The sequence below is a fragment of the Electrona antarctica genome, assembly GCF_951216825.1.
Source record: "Electrona antarctica genome assembly, chromosome: 22".
Lineage (NCBI taxonomy): Eukaryota > Metazoa > Chordata > Actinopteri > Myctophiformes > Myctophidae > Electrona > Electrona antarctica.
The window spans coordinates 32659920-32678420 of record NC_136805.1 but is presented as its reverse complement, the minus strand read 5'-3'; the positions used below and the strand labels follow the sequence as shown (position 1 = coordinate 32678420).

Below are 18501 nucleotides of genomic sequence, written 5' to 3'. Positions count from 1 at the left end.
AGGATTGTCTCCACTCCACGTGGGTAAGATTCAGGGGGAGGGGGGGGCATACATTGGTCCGACGTACTAACAGTCCGACACATGCGTGGCCGGTTAAGACTCACCCACATCATGGCTTCCCTGTTTGGGGTAGGTTGTCGGGACTAATAATATAATGCTTGTCGGACTGTTAGTGCGTCGGACCAAACACATGCACCCAGATTCAGGTCTGCAGATATAATAATACATAAAGAGTTGGTTTGTCCGTGAATGTTGTTTTTAGGATTGCTCTCATGTGTCAATGTGTGCTCACTAGTGTTCATTTCGTTGACTAATACTATGACAAAAAATGTTCGTCGACTACCTTTTTTCACTGACAAACTAAATGGAAACTAAATGAAAACTAAGCTATGACGACTAAAACTAAGACTAAATATATTGACAATTTCGTCGTCAAATAAAACCTAGACTAAAATTGAGGGACCAGTATAAGTCATTTTACACTAGATCGGCCATTACGATTTACGACAGCATCGAGGCCCGCCAAAATGCATTTTAGTTGACTAAATCAACTGTACATTTAGTCGACTAAAACTAGACTAACACTAAAACATTCCAGATGACTAAAATGTGACAAAAAATAATTTATTTTTTAACACTGGTGCTCACAGCCGTGATAGATGACAACCTGGACATGATGAAGCTGCTGATTGACAAAGGGGCAGATGTCAACGCAAAAGATGACAAGTCCTGGTCTTCTCTTCACTACGTTGCTGGAAAGGGAACCTCAAGTGTACAGCACCTCGACATGGTCAAGCTGCTCGTTGAGAACGGGGCGTATGTCAACGCCACGGATGCCGATTCCCGCTATTCTCTTCATTACGCTGCCGAAAAGGTAAATACAAGTGCACAGTATGGCCCAGAAAGTATGGCCCTTTCCAGTGTGATCTACCGTCTTTCACAAGCCAACTTGATAACCCAGTCAGTTGAGGAACAGCTTTACAAATATAGCTTTTGTCCTAGCACAGTGCTTTTCAACCTTTTTCATATCATTCGGCATTTGAGCCACAGACGACCATTTTGATTACATTTAGCCACTCAGACCCAAAACCTTTGTCCACAATTCCATCTGTATTGATGTGGTACCGTAGGAGAGATAACAGGCAAACGTTGATCAAAATAACAATTCTTCTAGTGCCTTGATTTTTATCCACCCTCTCCTCATTTTTTAACTTTTTTGAGTGCTCGGATCGCCACCCTTTTTTCTAGTAACAATTCTTCTACATTCTCTAATTGTGTAGACTGTAAATTAAGTAATGCAGATGTTTAACAATAATTTAACTCTTGAGATCGTAAAATTAAACCAATGGACCCATAAGGGTCCATTTGTTTCCCTTACGGGTCCATTTGGTTTCATTTCACACTCAAGAGTTACAAACGCTCCATCATTTAGCTGGGGACCACCTGGAACCTCCTCAAGGACCACTGGTGGTCCCCCGGACCACTGGTTGAGAACCACTGTCCTAGCTGAATAGTGGAGCCACACAAATGACCCCATCATCTGTATGAGGAGACTATCTTGTATGGAATCTATATATTGCTACAATTCAGATAAATCTACTCACTTGGATATTATCCCACTTCTCTCTCTCTCTCCAGGGTTTCTGTGGAATTGTTAAAATCCTGGCACCACTGTGTTCTTTAGCTCGCTACGACACAAAGGAGAAGACAGCCTTGTATCTGGCAGCAGAGAATGGTCATGACCATTGTTTGAAAATATTAGCTGAAGCAGGTACTAGTTATTAGCTTTTTTATTAAAATCCAGAATGAAAAGACAGGTGTTTGTCAAACAAGAGTGAAATAAGATGAAGAAATGGGTTTGTGGTGTAAACTTCTGCCAGAATTATTACCATGACTTGAGCAAACCATGCTCAACATCATCCTGCTTAGTAAACAGAAAATACATTTTCACATGTGTTGCCAATTTTCAGCCAATCAGAAAAGACTACCCATCTATCACCTTAAAACTTCCAGTTCCAATCTTATAGTTCTCATTCTTGGTGTTTTAGTAGACCTTCCTCCGCTTCATTAAATAAGACAATACTCTTGTGCCGAGCAGATACACAGTGTGCGGGTGTACCTTATTGCTTTCTTTGATGTCCACTGGCCTACGCACCTGTGCATACGCCTGATTGCTAGGTGTGCGATAGTTTTCTCCTACAGTAGACAACCCTTTAAAACTATAATATATAGCGTAACCCATTTTAAGACTTGACTTGCAGGTGCATGTGTGAATACCCGGGCAGCTGACTTCACTACCCCGTTGATGGCTGCTACAAAGAACGCGTGCGACAAGTGTGTGGAGGTGTTGCTGAACCACAAGGCCGACCCAAATCTTCACTGCAGCCGTGTTTGGCCACAACTGCCCATTCATGCCGCTGCCAAGGGTCTAAACGAAAAGTATGCCGGCACAAAAAAAAATAAGTGTTTCTTTTTATTTGTATTTGGTTCATAAAGTTAACATAACTATAACGAAATGCATTTGAAATTAAATCAAAACTTTTCAGGATTCCAATTAAAAAAGAGTGCAAAAGAAATCAGGATTTCAATTCAAATATGTCAAAAATAGCTGATCTACATGCTCAAAACGCGTCGCACTGCGAGCTTGTAGATTGGCTATTTTTGCTATGACAGTACTATGCAATGTGGCACTCTGGAGTGAGTGTGGAAATATAGTGGTCCTCTCCATTGTCAAAGTTGCTCACCCCTGCATGTCGTTACTGCTCCCGATAAGCACGTTGGTGCAATGCACATGAGTGTGAGAATGTAATGCACACATTTTAAAGCACTTTGCATAAATTGTACCCTTTAGTTTATATTCACTCATTAAAACCATGTAATTTTAGATGGTTTAGCAGATGTACAAGCTCACTGCAAGAAGAAAAAAAAGATCTTGGTGCATTTAGAAGGCATTTGTAGAATCGGCCTCAGGGTTAAATATGATTATGATATTAACCGTTTTCAACATTCCATACCAATTTTGGTTATGACAACGTGACACTCACTCACACTTGCACGACGGCGTAAGACATTCATTTACAAAAGAAAACATACGATATACAAGGTTTCTACCACCCACAGCAAAGATATGCATTTTGTCAAAGATGTCCTCCATTCTGCCAACGCAGTTTTGTTGTGGTATAACTTTTGTGTACTTTCTTCTCGCCAGCATCCTTAAAAGGCTCATTGCTGTGACAGACCGCGCTGTTGACCGTGGTGAGGGAATGGTGAGTCCAGTGTACGAGGCCGTGGACAATCCACCCATGCTGAAGCTCCTGCTCAGTGAGGGCTTCAGTCCTGAAGGCCAGGACTGCAGGAACCTCTACGAGATGGACTCACCACTCGCCTTAGTCCTGTCTCAAGACGATATATATGAACTGGAATCCGTCACGTACGAACCACTTGGCATCTATTTCATCTATATCTATAAATGTCTCTGTGTGTACGTGTGTATGTCTGTAATCCACGTAACTCGAGAACCCACGTGTTCCACACCACCACAGGGTGTGAAACCATAGTGCCTGGCCTTGAGTTGGTGGGATACACCACAAAAGCCTCTGCCCATCTCTGGACAGGGCCCCTGCCCGGGCTCTGGACAGGGCCCAAATTTGCCAATTGATCACACCTGATCACCCCGAGATCTCCATATATGGGGCTGGCCTGTTCTGACAAGCATGACATCACAATGATGTTCTGACATCTGCATAGACTTCATATTTGGGTATGCCTGACAAGGAACTTCATGGGCATAAAAGGGACACAGACATATCTGGGTGGGGCATTCATTTCCATCATTCCAAGTAGGCCAGTGCCCAACGGGCACCGCTCTAGTTCATTCATAAATAAAATAGCCAATCTGGCCTGCTCACAACGTGATGTGGTGTGTCACTGTGCAACACCATCCTTAGTATAAGAATCCAAAGTACAAAATAAGCATCTAGTCTGCATTAAGATAATCTAGCAGGGCCTCTAAAACTAAAGAAGATATTTTAGTGAGTAATGCAGTTAAGTGAAAACACGAACATAAGCCTTGTGTAATTGAACTGTATGGAAATAATGCAATGACACTGATAAGCCAGCCCCTAATTTGTCCGATCTGGTGCCCATACCAGGCTAATCATGTCCAAACAATATTCAAAGTAGAGCCATTCATTACAAACCAATAACATATTATAACTGCAATTGAATACAGAATGATATTTTTTTACACTTCACTGACAGCTCTGTATCGGCTCTCTTTCACAGACATCCGTTGAAAATGTTGATGGCTGCAGGAGCAAGCGTGACCAGGGACTCCTGGGACGCGTGTCTAACAGACACCGTGCTTCTGTCACCACTGATCCACTATAGAGGGTATACCAGAAGAAGACAGCAATGGCGGACTGAGGGGCTTTTTGGCCCCAGTGAGCTCCAGGCGTTGCAGAGTGTTGCCGCCCAAAACGCAGAAGAAGCAGAATTTTGGCTCCCCACCCTCTTGACGGCTGGACTGGACCCCTCTGTGCTCCTGCTGCCTAACTTGTAAGAGAGATGCCACTATTGACTCATTTTTGAGGGGCTCCTATATACAGCTTATGTCCGCAACACAAACATTAAATGCCATGGAGGGAAAATGTACGTCATCTTGTCCCCACACGTCTCATATTTGCCATCGACAATGAAAGGAGAAATTAGGTCAAATGTCCGCAACACAAACATTAAATGCCATTGACAATGAAGGGAAAGTTAGCCATATATGACCTAAATTTGTGGCAACAGGCATTCTGATTGGCCAGTATGAGATGATTCATGATGTACCCCTCACTTCACATGGGTGTGTTTTAAAGAAAATTCTATCTACTACTTTTGGATTAATCAAATAACCATGCTATTTTTTATTTTTTTTTAATGTACTGCACATTTAAACACGCACGCACGCACGCACACACACACACTACACTACATGGTAGAGCAGTGGTTCTCTCAACCAGTGGTCCGGGGACCACCAGTGGTCGTTGAAGGGATTCCAGGTGGTCCCCAGCGAAATAATGGAGAGTTGTTAACCAAATGGACCCTTATTCTGTAATTTGTGAGACTGTAAAATGCAATGAACTCTCAAGAGTTACATTATTGTTAAACATCTCCATTACTTAATTTCCTTAAATTACTTAATTAAGACTACACATCTGAGGACCCTATCAAAGGAAAAATTACCTGTCGTCTCTCCTAATGGTACCAACATCAATCCAGCACGGAATTGTGGACAAAATCCTATCCAACGACAACAAAATATTCTAGGTTTTGGGTCTGAGAGGCTAAATCTCATCAAACGGTGGTTTGGCTCAAATGCAGAATTAATAAATAATGGACCTTGATGTGAAAAAGGTTGAAAACCACTGTGCTAGAGATGTTGTTGATGTGCATAATCGTGCCTCGACTGATACATTGTTCTGATCGCTGCTGTGTTTTTGTCGTCATTCATGCCACACAGTTTCAGAACGGCAGACGACAAGGTTCTGAACTACCTGCTGGAGATGGTGAACTGGTCGACGCTGTCGCCGGCCCTGACTGAAGTTCTGCAGCAGCGTCTGAGAAGCAAGACCTGGATACCTGCTTGTCCCGTCGGTGTGTACAACACATTCACTTATGTGCTGTATGCCATTTAGTACATTGTTGCTCCATATTTAAACGTTTTATGTTTTGTCGTAAATGAATGCCCTGTTTCATCGTGATGCACAAAGGTTGTGATAAAATAGACAATGTACAAGCTCACAACGCAATGCGTTAGGACCACTTTTCCAAGAGCATTGCATAATGTTGTGAGCTCTTCAGAATACGACGTGATGGACAAACACACATTGATTAACTTTTGTTACTTTGTGGAAATGCACTTAAAATGTGCACAACCGTTACAAGGATAGGGATTGCTTGGGATTTCCTACAGTAAAGGTGGCCTTACACTAGCCGATAATGTGTGTGTGTGTGTGTGTGTGTGTGTGTGTGTGTGTGTGTGTGTGTGTGTGTGTGTGTGTGTGTGTGTGTGTGTGTGTGTGTGTGTGTGTGTGTGTGTGTGTGTGTGTGTGTGTGTGTGTGTGTGTGTGTGTGTGTGTGTCGTAGATGGTTTCCCCTCTCTGCTTCACCTGTGCAGGCTGAAGATCAGGGACATACTGGGAAGTGACGTCCTTATGAGAACCAATGCCGTTGAGCGGCTACCGGTTCCAACTCTGCTCCATAACTTCCTCACGTTTTCCGACATCTCACCACCGTGATCTTGATCTCAGGTCTACTGTTTATGGCACATTTTCATTTATTTAAAAAAAACCCTGATTATTCATCATCTTAAATTGTATAGTGTTTACTTTCAGTTCCAAATTTGTCTGCTATTATTTTTTTCATCACTTCCAATTGCAGTGGTGGATAAAGTACTTTTTTTTTTTACTTAATTAAAAGTATCAATACCACAATGTAGAAATACTTACTTCAGTAAAAGTACAAAAGCATTGGTATCAAAATGCAAAAAGTACTAATTATACAGAATGTCCCATTTCAAAGTTTTTAATTGTATTGTATAAAATGACACATTGTGTCGTAGATCGGCTATTTTCGAATGGCTAATGTTTTGTAATATTAATCAAAATCTGTAAAGTAACTAGTAACTAAAGTTTTCAAAAGTATCCAAAATTGGAAATACTCAAGTAAAGTAAATAATACCTCAAAGTTGTACTCAAGTACAGTACTTATAACCACTGTCCAATTGCATGTGTTTTTTTCTGTATGAGTGGGTAGGATTGGTACCACCCCATATTGAAAATGTGTTTCTATTGGTGTGAAGGAGGCAGAAATGTGAATATTGGGATTAGGCTCCTGAATTAGCCCTTCGCTAAACCCCACCCCAAAAAGGGCCAAATAGTTTAGCAACTTTCGTCACCTCATAGCTGTCATTGTTATTTTTCATGGCTGTGTTGTTGAACACATACACAGCTTAACGTCGGGAAAGGTACACGTCTGAGCCACCCAGGTGATGGCAATAATACCAATGACCGTACTCTTACCGTGCAACATGAAAACTCCCGTCGGACGGTCATTAAAGTTGATTGTTGGATACTGTTTCTGCCTCTGTCATTTCCTCGTATTTCTAGCTTATTGAAATAATGTCATGCACATTTGCCCATGAGTGCATTCAGTATTTTAGCTGTGACGTGAGCGCCCCCTCCTGAGATACTTCCGGGTCCTACTTTTGTGTAGCTTTTGTGTCCCCATAGTTATACTGTGACGCTCCGTCGGACTAAATCTGAGACGAAAACAACCACGAAAGTCTCATTTCACCGCTTTCCTCGCAACAACAAAGCTGTGCTGCTCTCCCAAATCTGGCTGTGACAGGCCGTCTGCCCCACACGGAATACTATCGCCATTTTATTTCATTGTGTCAACTAAATCCTCATTAATGCAAACTAGATTCAACATACTCAAGCCTGCAAACATTCTAAATATGCCCCCGAAATATTTTACTGAGCAAATGGACTTAGTCTTTATTGTCTCCACATAATTTTTTTTTTGTCATGGAAACTTGTACAAAACATTAATAATTCTACTCGAGTTGGAAGCATTAAGACCCATTTTAACCCTCAATGGCTTCATTGTAACGTCATTGTAAAAAGATTCACGCGTTTAGATATTCTATTTACAATGAGATGCGGATGGGAGCTGGTGCCACTTGGACCCGGACGTAACGTAGCACTACAAAATGACGTCGGACTTAAATACTGCAGGCCTGGTTGACTAGATTTAGAAGACATTATGAAGGTTTTGTTACTGAAATGATCCATTATATTTATATGGAGAAATCCCATAATTTAACATGCATCTCAATGGGGGAGAAGGACAGCTTGCCCTAGCTGTCTCCTCGCTGCTAATGTGACATTGACAGTTTGGGGAGGCTCTTAGCGAAGGGCTAATTGTTTCTGAGCAAAATGTCCTACCCACCACCACACGGAGGGCAGGGGGCTTTATTCATGCACTACAGATTGCCCAAGCAGAAACGTTCGCCGGCGGGGATCCGATCACCATGCTGATCTTGTCAGGAATAAGTAGCCTCATCAAACTGTTGGGAAGGGAACTCCTCAGTTCGAAGCACTGAAGTGGTATGGAAAAAGTTAATCAACACAATAATGAAAAACGGGAATTGTTTTTATTCTTTTTAATCTGTAGTGTATATACATGATTACAAGAATGATATCTGACATTATGAAAATCACATTCTGATTATTCTATTCTATTCTAGTCCGGCAGCCGGGGGTGCGAAATTTAGTATATCGTTTTTTTTATTGGCCTACAATATTGTCAATATACATACATGAATCCACTTGCTGACCGGCGGTATTTCTTTTATAGGGGTTTATATGTGACCATACCATTACCCTTGGATGTCCAAGCCGGAGTTCTCCGTCCAAGTTCAAGGTCATGGTCAAGTGCCCAACACGGAGATTGATAAACAGGACGGAGATTAATGAAAACAAAACCGTTCGAGCGCTTTTAACAATCTATATAAGGGAACATTTTAAAAATGTCATTATGCTTTAAGTAGCATCAGCATGCGAGTGTCAAACTAGGGGGTTTTCATGTTTCTGAATCCATTCCAAGCATTAGTTTTGCACAAAAAAACACTCATTGGGTTCAAAACGGCCATAGCCGTCATCACAAATGTGATGAGATCAGCACATTTTGGGCAAGTGGTCCAGAGTGACTTACAGCAAGCAAGAACAACACATGGTAATACATGAAATACATAGAAATAGTCATCAAGATAGAATCATACGTAAGCTAAGAAGTTAAGAACCTAACAGTGAAACTGAGTAGGCCTATATACTATAGTGATATGTCTACATAAAATGCTATCTAAGTTACATAAGTTGAGCCTTTGCATAATTTACACACCATTACTTAACTATTTACATTTCATATTTCAAGCACCACTTTACAAACACATTAGGCCTATAATTAGAAACGGGAACAAACACCCCTCTCCTCTACAGCACTTGGCACCTCCCAATCAACAGGAGGATTGCCAGCACTGGAGAGGAGTCAGGACAGGTGACACAATTTGAACATCATGTTTAAAATAATTGCAATGTCCATGCTCAGGAATTCATTAAGATATAGTTGAGACATATGAAACACACCACTCCCCACAGTCACTTTCAAGCTGGCCAGTGATAATTAATTAGAAGCAATTGTGTAGATGAATGTGTGTGCATTGTCCACAGTCTATGGCTTTGTCCCGGTTTGTCTCTATAGTCTCGTGTAGCCAGATAACTATTACTATAATCTCCGAATGCTATAAGTATAAGCACTTGGAAATTGCGAGAGGCAACAGTCTGGCAACGCGAGACAGGTCTCTATAGGGCACGTGCTGCCCCCCTATGGCTGCCCCGTGACAGTGTTATAGCAGCATAGTGGCTTCTTCAGGACACATCACTTGTCTTAGGTTTAATGTAAATCTCCTAGATGTATATACGGAAATACTATACTCTATTATCAATACACAACAAACAACGGGTGGGCCACATTTACATAATTAATGGGGGATTCGGTTAATATTGTAAATGAGGCCCACATGACAGTAGCTTGATGTGCTAATGTGCTGATGTGCTAATGTGCTCTGACGTGATGTCATGTAAACAGTAAACACACCACAAATAATTTCATTGCGCATTAAGGATTGTAATTACGGTAAGATCTGCTCAGTGGCCCGCAGTGGTGGTTCAACAAACGTAACGTATGTCACTTTAATAAAAGTAAATAAACGAGCGTTCGTACCTTTTAAACTTAAATATTTTCTCCTCTAAACGGACGTGTCACTTAATTAAAACAAAAATAACAATTGCAACGCGAAAATAAAAACAACAATTTGTTACGTTACGCGACGATATTGAACTTTTGAACTATGGCATCCTACGTTGACATTCAATCTGACCAATCATCGGCCGGTGTCAGCTCACAGCTGACTAATCAACGACGAGGGGCGGGCCCATTGCTCGAGCAGACCACTGCAGGTATTTAAACCACAGCGCGGAGCTTTACCTCTCTGAATGCTTCCAGACCTTGATCGGACCAGTCGCATTCTACTCGCTTCACAGCATCACTAACTGCCTAACAGCAAACCACTAACCAACCAACCAGACCAGCGCTAAACAGGATACTGTACATCGCCAACTAGAGGAACCAGCGTTTTGCAGCAGTATTATTTGTTGCTCTTAACCAGCTTTTCCTCTACAAACGGTGAGTTTATTTTCGAAATGCCCGTGGAGTCGTGCAACGGTAGCTCCGTTTGGAACCTCTATCAACGCTGCTAGTACGCTTGAGCTCTGAGCGTAGCAGCCTAGATATTAGCCCCTTTTGGAACCCTACGTTAAAGTTTCTGACATTTTGATGACTTTAAATGTCAGAAACTTTAACGTAGGGTTCCAAAAGGGGCTACCTAGATATGAGGTTCCAAACGGAGCTAGTCCGTTGGGGGTTTAGGGCCACCTGACATTTCAATGCTATGCAGTTTAAAATGCCTATTTATTGATGTGTTTGTAGCGTGGGTTAACGTCTATAGTCTAGAAGCTCAGCTGCAAGGTCGGTCGTCGGTGTGGATACTCCGTTACCGTGGCTGTCATCGGTACATGATGCAACTTGCACCGTTTATGGAACAGTTGTGTTTTTTTTTAAAAAATCAACGGTGGTAATGTCATTTAAATAGGCTGTCGGTTGCCGTTGTAAGTTGCAGTGTGTTTAAATGAGTCAGGCCTACTTGCATTTAAACGTTAACGATCGTGAACGAGTTGACGTTAATGGCTCTGGGCCTCGGTTATGATGTTACTCGTTTGATTCAAACGTGATTCACATTTGAATCAAACTAGTAACAACGGATTACACAGTCGTTCAAATTTCTTTGGAACGTTGGGAGATCTGTTTTTTTTGTTTTTCCAAATTTTCTCTCAACATGACCTAGCTCTGGTCCATAGCCTTACTGCCCTGCAGATAGAAGCAGTAAGGCTATGGACCAGAGCTATACATGACCTAATAAGGTTAGAGTGCATGGGAGCAAATCAACAGTTACAGTAATTATATGCATTATGAATGGAATTTGGCCAAATTAATATTTCAAAAATCACACTGTGTGAAGTGAGGAGCGCTCTTATCAGCATATATGGATACATGTAATCCCGGCCAATCATAAATGTGTCCTCACTTTCATCAATGTTTGTTACAGCAATGTTTGTATTTACCCAAACACTCAAGATTGTCCATTATCAATGGCATTTAATGTTTGTTGGGACAAAATTCGGCTTACATAAACTAAAAGCTGGACATAGGGGGGCCTATATTATCCCTAAAAAATAAGCAGATCTGCTTATTTTTCTATCTACAAGCTAACAATACGATTGCGAGTTTGTATTTTGGGGCTTAATTGGTAAATAAATATTTTGTAACTAATGTATTGTAATGAGATTTATAAAGTATTTTACTTCCATATTACTACAGTGGCCTACCTCAAAATTGTACTTAATTAGGCTACAGTTAGTAGTAAATGTTTAGTTACTTTCCTCCACCACTGACATAATAAACTGACCTCTCTCTCTCCTTCACAGGTGTCAGATCTCTGCAAAGCTCTCAGCTCTCTCTCTCTCTCTCTCTCTCTCTCACTCTCTCAGCACCCCCCCCCCCCCCTCTCTCCCCCCTCTCTCTCTCAGCACCCCCTCACCACAACAGCAGCATGGAGCGGTGCCACATCAAGTTGATCAACGAGCTGTCTTCAACCTCTGGACGTGCAAGTAAGTTTTTGATCAATAACTAATACATTTTTGTTAGACTTTTAGCTCATTCACCTCACTGGATCTACAAAATATTTTAATCCAATTTTGAATTTAACAATCGCACCCGTGTGAAGTGAGAGGAGCTCTTATAATATTCATACATCTCATTCTGGCCTCACAATTTGCGTCCTCACTTTTGGCTTCCATGTTTGTGTTTACACAAACACTCAAACCTGGGCATAGGAGGGGCTCCTCAACAAACATTTCAGTTAAGAACGATAACGCTAATGGTAAACTAACGTTGTGTTTTCCATTGCAGGAGCTCGTTTCAGAAGGCAGATCGACGTCCACGTGGACAACCTAAGGAACCGCCCACTGACCGACTACGACATAGAGGCCATCGCAGCGTGTGTCCCTGAGCTCTACCGGCGCGTGGATCAGGAAAGTGACCTTTCCTCTCTCACAGTAGTAGACGAGCAGCTCCTGAGACCTCCAAAGGACTTCACACCTGCTGTTCACCTGAACAGACCCTGTGAGTGTGTCTATGACCGTCTCACTAAGGAGTGGAGGCCGGTGTACCAACGCTATGACCGGCGTACTAAGCGGTGGAGGCCGGCGTTCAGACCCGAGTACCACCGCTGTGGCTGTGTGCAGTATGACCCCCCTACTAAGAAGTTTGTGCGGGTGCGCCGGCCTATGCCAACACCAGCGGTGGTGACTACTCAAAACAACATTCTTTTCCAGGAATTCTCCAGGTCCCTCGTGACTCCACCCCACCCTGACACCCTAACACCCCCCTTCAGGTAGGAATTTGTCCACCATTTATTTGCTACCTTTTTGGAATTTACACACATTTCCATTTCTTTATTATATCATGAAGCATCATGCTCTGATGAAGGCTGCATAGCCGAAACGCATATACTGGATTTGGGTTTAGCACTCCACTGAAAACCATTGCTGATGCGCAACCTCTTTTTCCTCATTTACCCCCCTTCAGGTGTTGGAACGCCCGCAGCGGCAACCAGCATGACCTTGTGGAGGTGAACGGTCAGCAGCTGGCCAGAGTCATCTCCGGTGTCTCCGCCACATGGGAACTGGGGGGACGCGTCGTCCCGCGCCAGTGGAGGGTGACCGTCTACAGGACAGATGGACAGATGCAGCTGTCGGTGTTCTGTAGCTTCCCTGAGGAGAAGGTACGGAGGTGTCTCGCCTTTAGCGGCCGGCCGACGGAGCGCCTTCCTCTTCAGACCATCGCCAGAGGTCCTCCTCGAAGCATGACAGGTCTAAGACTGTAAGATCAACAAGCCGTCGTCTACCTCGGACGTGCAAGTAAGTATTATGGCAAGTAAGCTTAATTGGTAAATTAATATTTTGTAACTAATGTATTGTAATGAGATGTATAAAGTATTTTACTTCCATAGGTGTCCGCTCGCTCGCTCTCTCTCTCTCTCTCTCTCTCTCTCAGCACCCCCCCCCTCTCTCCACAGAACAGCAGAATGGAGCGGTGTCACATCAAGTTCATCAACGAGCCGTCTTCAACCTCTGGACGTGCAAGTAAGTTATTGATCAATTACTGTAATACTTTTTTTTTTGTCAGACTTTTAGCTCATTCACCTCACTGGATCTACAAAATATTTCAATCTAATTTGGAATTTAACAATTGCACCTGTGTGAAGTTAGAGGAGCTCTTATCATATTCATACATCATCACAATTTGTGTCCTCACTTTTGTCTTCCATGTTTGTGTTTACACAAACACTCAAAGCTGGGCATAGGAGGTGCTGGCGCCCCTCAACAAACATTTCAGTTTAGAATAACGATGATGGTAAACTAAAGTTGTGTTTTGCATTGCAGGAGCTCGTTCCAGAAGGCAGATCAACGTCCACGTGGACAACCTGAGGAACCGCCCCTGACCGATGGAGGCCATCACAGAGTGCGTCCCTGAGCTCTATCGGTGCATGGATCAGGAAAGTGACCTTTCTCCCACGGGTTGTCCCGTGCCAGTGGAGGGTGACCGTCTACAGATGCAGCTGTCTGTGTTCTGTAGCTTCCCCGAGGAGAAGGTACGGCGGTGCCTCGCCTTTAGCGACGAGCCGACGGAGCGCCTTCCCCTTCAGACCATCGGCAGAGGTCCTCCTCGAAGCAAGACTGTAAGATCAACGAGCCGTCGCCTACCTCGGACGTGCAAGACTGCAAGTAAGTATTATGGCAAGTAAGTATTATTGATGAATTACTGTAATAACTTTTTTTCTGTTAGACTTTTAGCTCATTCACCTCACTGGATCTACAAAATATTTCAATCTTTAATTACATTAAACTAAATTCAATTTGAGTTGTTTAGTTCTTCATGAGGACGACAGGTGTGTGGAACCTGCAGGTTTAGAGGATGCCTGTGATGTCAGTGATAGGATCAGGTTGGCTGATACCAATGCGTGTCCTCGCCTCTGGGGCACACCGCTGCTCCATTGTTATAATATTGATAAGTAATTTAAGGTTAAGTTAAGGGGTGGTTGACTTTTCTTTTTTTTCTATTGGCTGACTACTTTAGAAATTATGAAAAATGTACACGCAAATGATGGCATCGGTGTGTTAAGTTGGGGAGGGTGATCTATGTTGATGTGAGGGTTGGTTTGGTGCCTTCAGCAGGAAGTGGATCTGGGTGGGATTCATGTTCCTCCACATGTGGTAGCCCTCTCAGAGAAACTTGACACTATCGCACTGTTTTGACTTAACTTTTAACATAACGTAATAATGGTGATTATGACAAAACTAACAGTCTTGTTTGCCTGTATCATTTCTGCAGTATGTTCAGTTCACAGGTTTCTACCGACTGAGTCTTGCATGCTGCTGCTCGGTGTCATCTTCACCAGTCAGTTGGCCTTGTGTCTGGCGGAGGTGCCATTCAACCCTGTGAATGCTCTAGGTTGCGTCTTGCGCCTGAGCGTTTGTCTGTCTGTGGGGTGTCTGGGTGTGGTAAGAGGTAAAGTACTCACCCACCACTGCAGCAGAAAGCTGGGTTCAACGCCCAGGAGTAACTGCAGTGCTTCCAGCTTGGCCTGGCGCTCCATCAAACACAATTGGCCGTGTTTACGGGTGGGAACTTAAGCTGGCGATGGATCAAGTGACTGTCCCTTTTGCTGCACTGCAGAAGCTACTTCCAAGTGTGTATGGGAGGATGCACACAGTAGTTTTATACCTCCCCAGCTGTGGGGGTGGTGGTGCCAGCAACAGGGACTCAAGGACACTTGGGGCAATTGGGAATTGGCGATGACTAAATTGGGACTCCTCCCATGGGTGGTCACCTTGACGTTGGTGGAGGAGCTTGCGAATCGCTTACCCAGAGCAGGTCTTGGCAGGGGCCACCATGCCGGACAGCTCAAAGGGTAAGGGATCAGACGAAGGACCACCCGTAGATAAAACAAACCTTTTACAGAAATCACCAAGGATCCAAAGCACTCCAGGCAGACGTCCAAGGTGATACCACCATGGAGCATGCTAGGAGGTGTGTGGTGGGAGACCCTTACAACATGCACAACTGAGCAGGGACCCCAGGTAAATCACACACACACTACTTTTCTGAAGTAGTTTCATCTCTTTTTCTCTTATCTTTGAACACTGCTCTTCATCCAAGGTGACTCGCCAATTGCTGGAGCAGAGAAAGCTGCATGAACTCTAGCGGCCAGGGGTGCCCACACATTTATGACGTGAGATCTACTTTCAAAATGACCAGCTCAACAAGATCTACCCACTGAAAAAATAAGTGTACCATTGCTGAAAATAGTTTAAATATATAATGTACCGGGGGGGGGGGGCTGTCTGCTGTCAAAATATGTCCCCCCCCCCCCCGTATTTAACGCCCAATGCATTCTCAATGGCAATAGCACAAACTTTGGCATGCTACTAGTCCTACAATGTAGGACTTTCCCTGGACCTTCTAGCCGCTAGAAGGTCCAGGGAAAGGCCTACATACTCTCCAAGAGTTGGGAAAGAACATATCAAGAGAGTGGAGTGGTAGGCCCTTGGATTGACCAGTGGATGCAATGTACCCCACTTTGAGGTGTCATGTTTTAGGCCTAGATTTAGGGTAGGATTGAACCAGTCTCACTGTAGCCATACAAAGGCCTAGGGTTCCCAGATTGTAAAATGTTGTTCCTCCATCTTGGGAGAGTATGTAGGCCTTTCACTGGACCTCCTAGCCACAAAGATGACCACAGGCCCACCACTTAAAGACCACATGTTAGGGTGCCCAACGATTCCTCATGGGGTCATTTTAGGGCCTAGGACCTCCAGTAAAGGGTAAAATACTCTTCTTGGTTGTGGGAACAACATATCCAACGATGAGGACCCCATGCCCAAAGATGTCCCCCTGGCAACTGTTTCAACTTTGGGTCAGCCTACATGTAAAAGTGCCCAAAGTTGAAGGGCAGAGCTTCAGCTACCCAGTACCCAAGGTTGAAGCCCTTCAACTTTGGGCAGATCTACAAGCTCGTAGTGCGGCACCGAGTGCCACGCTACGAGCTTGTAGATCTGCTATTTTTCAGTGGGGTACATTTAATCACTGGTCCTGGGTCAATCCAAGGGCCTACCACTCCACTCTCTTGATATGTCGTTCCCCAACTCTTGGAGAGTATTTAGGCCTTTTACTGGAGGTCCCAGCCCCTAAAATGACCCCAGGAGGAAGTGTTGGCCTTTACTGAATTGCTTCAGTTTGAGTTCATTTGAGCACCTAAATTCAGATTTGGGCACCGTAGCATGTGGTTTTTAAGTGGTGGGCCTCGGGTCATCCTAGGGGCTAGATTCGCCCTACAAAATGTCTTCTAAACCGTGTGTGTGTGTGTGTGTGTGTGTGTGTGTGTGTATAATATATATATATTATTTTTTTGAGTGGTGTAAACCACTCTTACAACTGGCTTTGTTAGTTTACGTGTCTGTCTGTTCGTAAGACCACAGCTGATCAGTCTATATACGTAAGACCTTACACCACTCAGTTCACACGGGTGTGATTTTTTTTTTTACTACATGATGTGACTAGGGTTGTCTGTCACAATCATGACATTTTACTTGACATTTAATTGTCATAGAAATTAAATGTTTATGTTCAATGAAAAAAACAATTTCAATTATTCTATATGGCTTTTAGGCATTGTAAACACAAATTGCACTAGGCAGATTTGACAAATAACTTAGCTAGGCAAAAAATGCCAAAATCTAAAAGCTCACAAATCTGTGCAACGCATTGTGTGCTTGTAGACTTGTATATTATAATTGGGACAGGTGGGGCCTATAATGTGACCTGGTGTCTTGCAGCAATGTAATGAAATGTTTTGTTTGCACAGGTCACACACCAGGGTACGTGAAGGGCTACAAGATAACGGCACACATGTGAGCTGTCTTAATGGACTGGCTGATCAACGCTCATCACAGTTTCCAGCTACATCAGGAGACTCATCTCGCAACATGATGAGGCTCACCTGAAACCAATTATGCAGCACATCGCTAAGAATGTCAGTGAGGGGAATGAACATTTCCAGGTGAGTTTGCACTAGGGATGGGGTTAGTATAAATGTAGGTTAGATGGCATGTAATTTAAGACGGATGCTAGGGTCATTTCTTTACCAGGCATCCTATAGTTTCGATGTACAGATGTTCAGACCAATTATTCTAGATTACTGAGACACTCTCTGCATGTGATGAGCATCTGCTTAATTGTAACTTGGAGTGAGTATAATGCAGTAAGATGGGGATGTTTACGTGGATAAATATTGAATACTAAATGTCTATTCTCCACTAGGGTTAGTAAAATGTAGCATATAATGGAGTTGGATGGGGATGTTTAATACAAGAGTTCCTCTCCACTAGGGTTAGTATAATATAATGTTTAAATACAATAATTCTAATGCTAGTTTTCCCTCTCAACTAGGCCGTCAAGGAGAAGAACTCGGAGAGCAAGCTGATGTCACTGGCCTTTCTGAGCTGCAGTCGTCTACTGTGAAGAGTCTAGCTGCTTGGCAATCCCTGAGGTTGAATCGGACATGCTTGCAGACATGTTGCCTTTCATCGACCTCTATATATATATATATATATTTTTTCTCTGAGCCTACTCAAAATGAGAGTGATGCGTTTTGGATGGGTGTGACTCGACAGCAAATGGTCAATCTACAAGCTCACGTGTTGGGACCTTGTAGACTTCTTGTCATGTAGGCTACATAACATACTACATGTTGTTGTGCCAAAGACAATGTATCAATTATGTTCTGTGTACCATCATATGGAAAAGGTCTCATGTCAAACATATCTATGAATTATCAATGTAAATGGCAAACTATAGCAAAGTTCTCACATGTACATTTTTGTAAATATATGCATTATGTAAATAATAAATGTAATACATTTTGAATTGGTGGTATAATTTTGTATGGTAATGTTTAAAAGGAAGTTATGCCACTAGTTGTAATGCCCATGAAACCTTCACCTGGTTTATTTACTAATGTACTTTTTCTAAGAAATTGATTGAATAGACACTTGGTTCCTTTTGGTGTGCCTTGGGATTGTGTGACAGACATGCATTATTGCAATATACTGTATTGTACTATAACATTTCTGTTTACATAAGTATTTAATGCACACCCAGTTTCCCCATGCAGAGGCAAAACAATGATATACCTACAAAGAATATTTTAACCAC

General features: G+C 42.9%; 1 protein-coding gene and 1 long non-coding RNA gene across 2 annotated transcripts; both read left to right on the top strand.

The window, feature by feature from the left end:
- Nucleotides 1-9: 9 nt before the first annotated feature.
- LOC306915587 (ankyrin repeat and SOCS box protein 3-like) lies at nt 10-7080 on the top strand. Its single transcript, XM_079493009.1, has 8 exons — nt 10-23; nt 651-874; nt 1639-1771; nt 2262-2439; nt 3209-3430; nt 4285-4557; nt 5507-5640; nt 6133-7080. Exons 2-8 carry the CDS (start codon nt 674-676, stop codon nt 6282-6284), a joined length of 1293 nt encoding a protein of 430 aa, XP_079349135.1. The 5' UTR covers nt 10-23; nt 651-673; the 3' UTR covers nt 6285-7080.
- An 8039-nt stretch (nt 7081-15119) lies between these two features.
- Nucleotides 15120-18149, top strand: LOC306915346. The gene is made up of 3 exons (XR_013788800.1): nt 15120-15368; nt 17153-17347; nt 17737-18149. It is a non-coding gene; the product is annotated as an uncharacterized lncRNA (long non-coding RNA).
- The last annotated feature ends 352 nt before the right edge of the window (nt 18150-18501 follow it).

Excerpts from the sequence above, each read along its gene's own strand:
- LOC306915587 (XM_079493009.1), top strand. The coding sequence starts at position 674 with ATGATGAAGCTGCTGATTGACAAAGGGGCAGATGTCAACGCAAAAGAT. Across the intron at positions 875-1,638 it reads TTCATTACGCTGCCGAAAAG|GGTTTCTGTGGAATTGTTAA; the intron begins GTAAATACAAGT and ends CTCTCTCTCCAG. Across the intron at positions 2,440-3,208 it reads GCCAAGGGTCTAAACGAAAA|CATCCTTAAAAGGCTCATTG; the intron begins GTATGCCGGCAC and ends TCTTCTCGCCAG.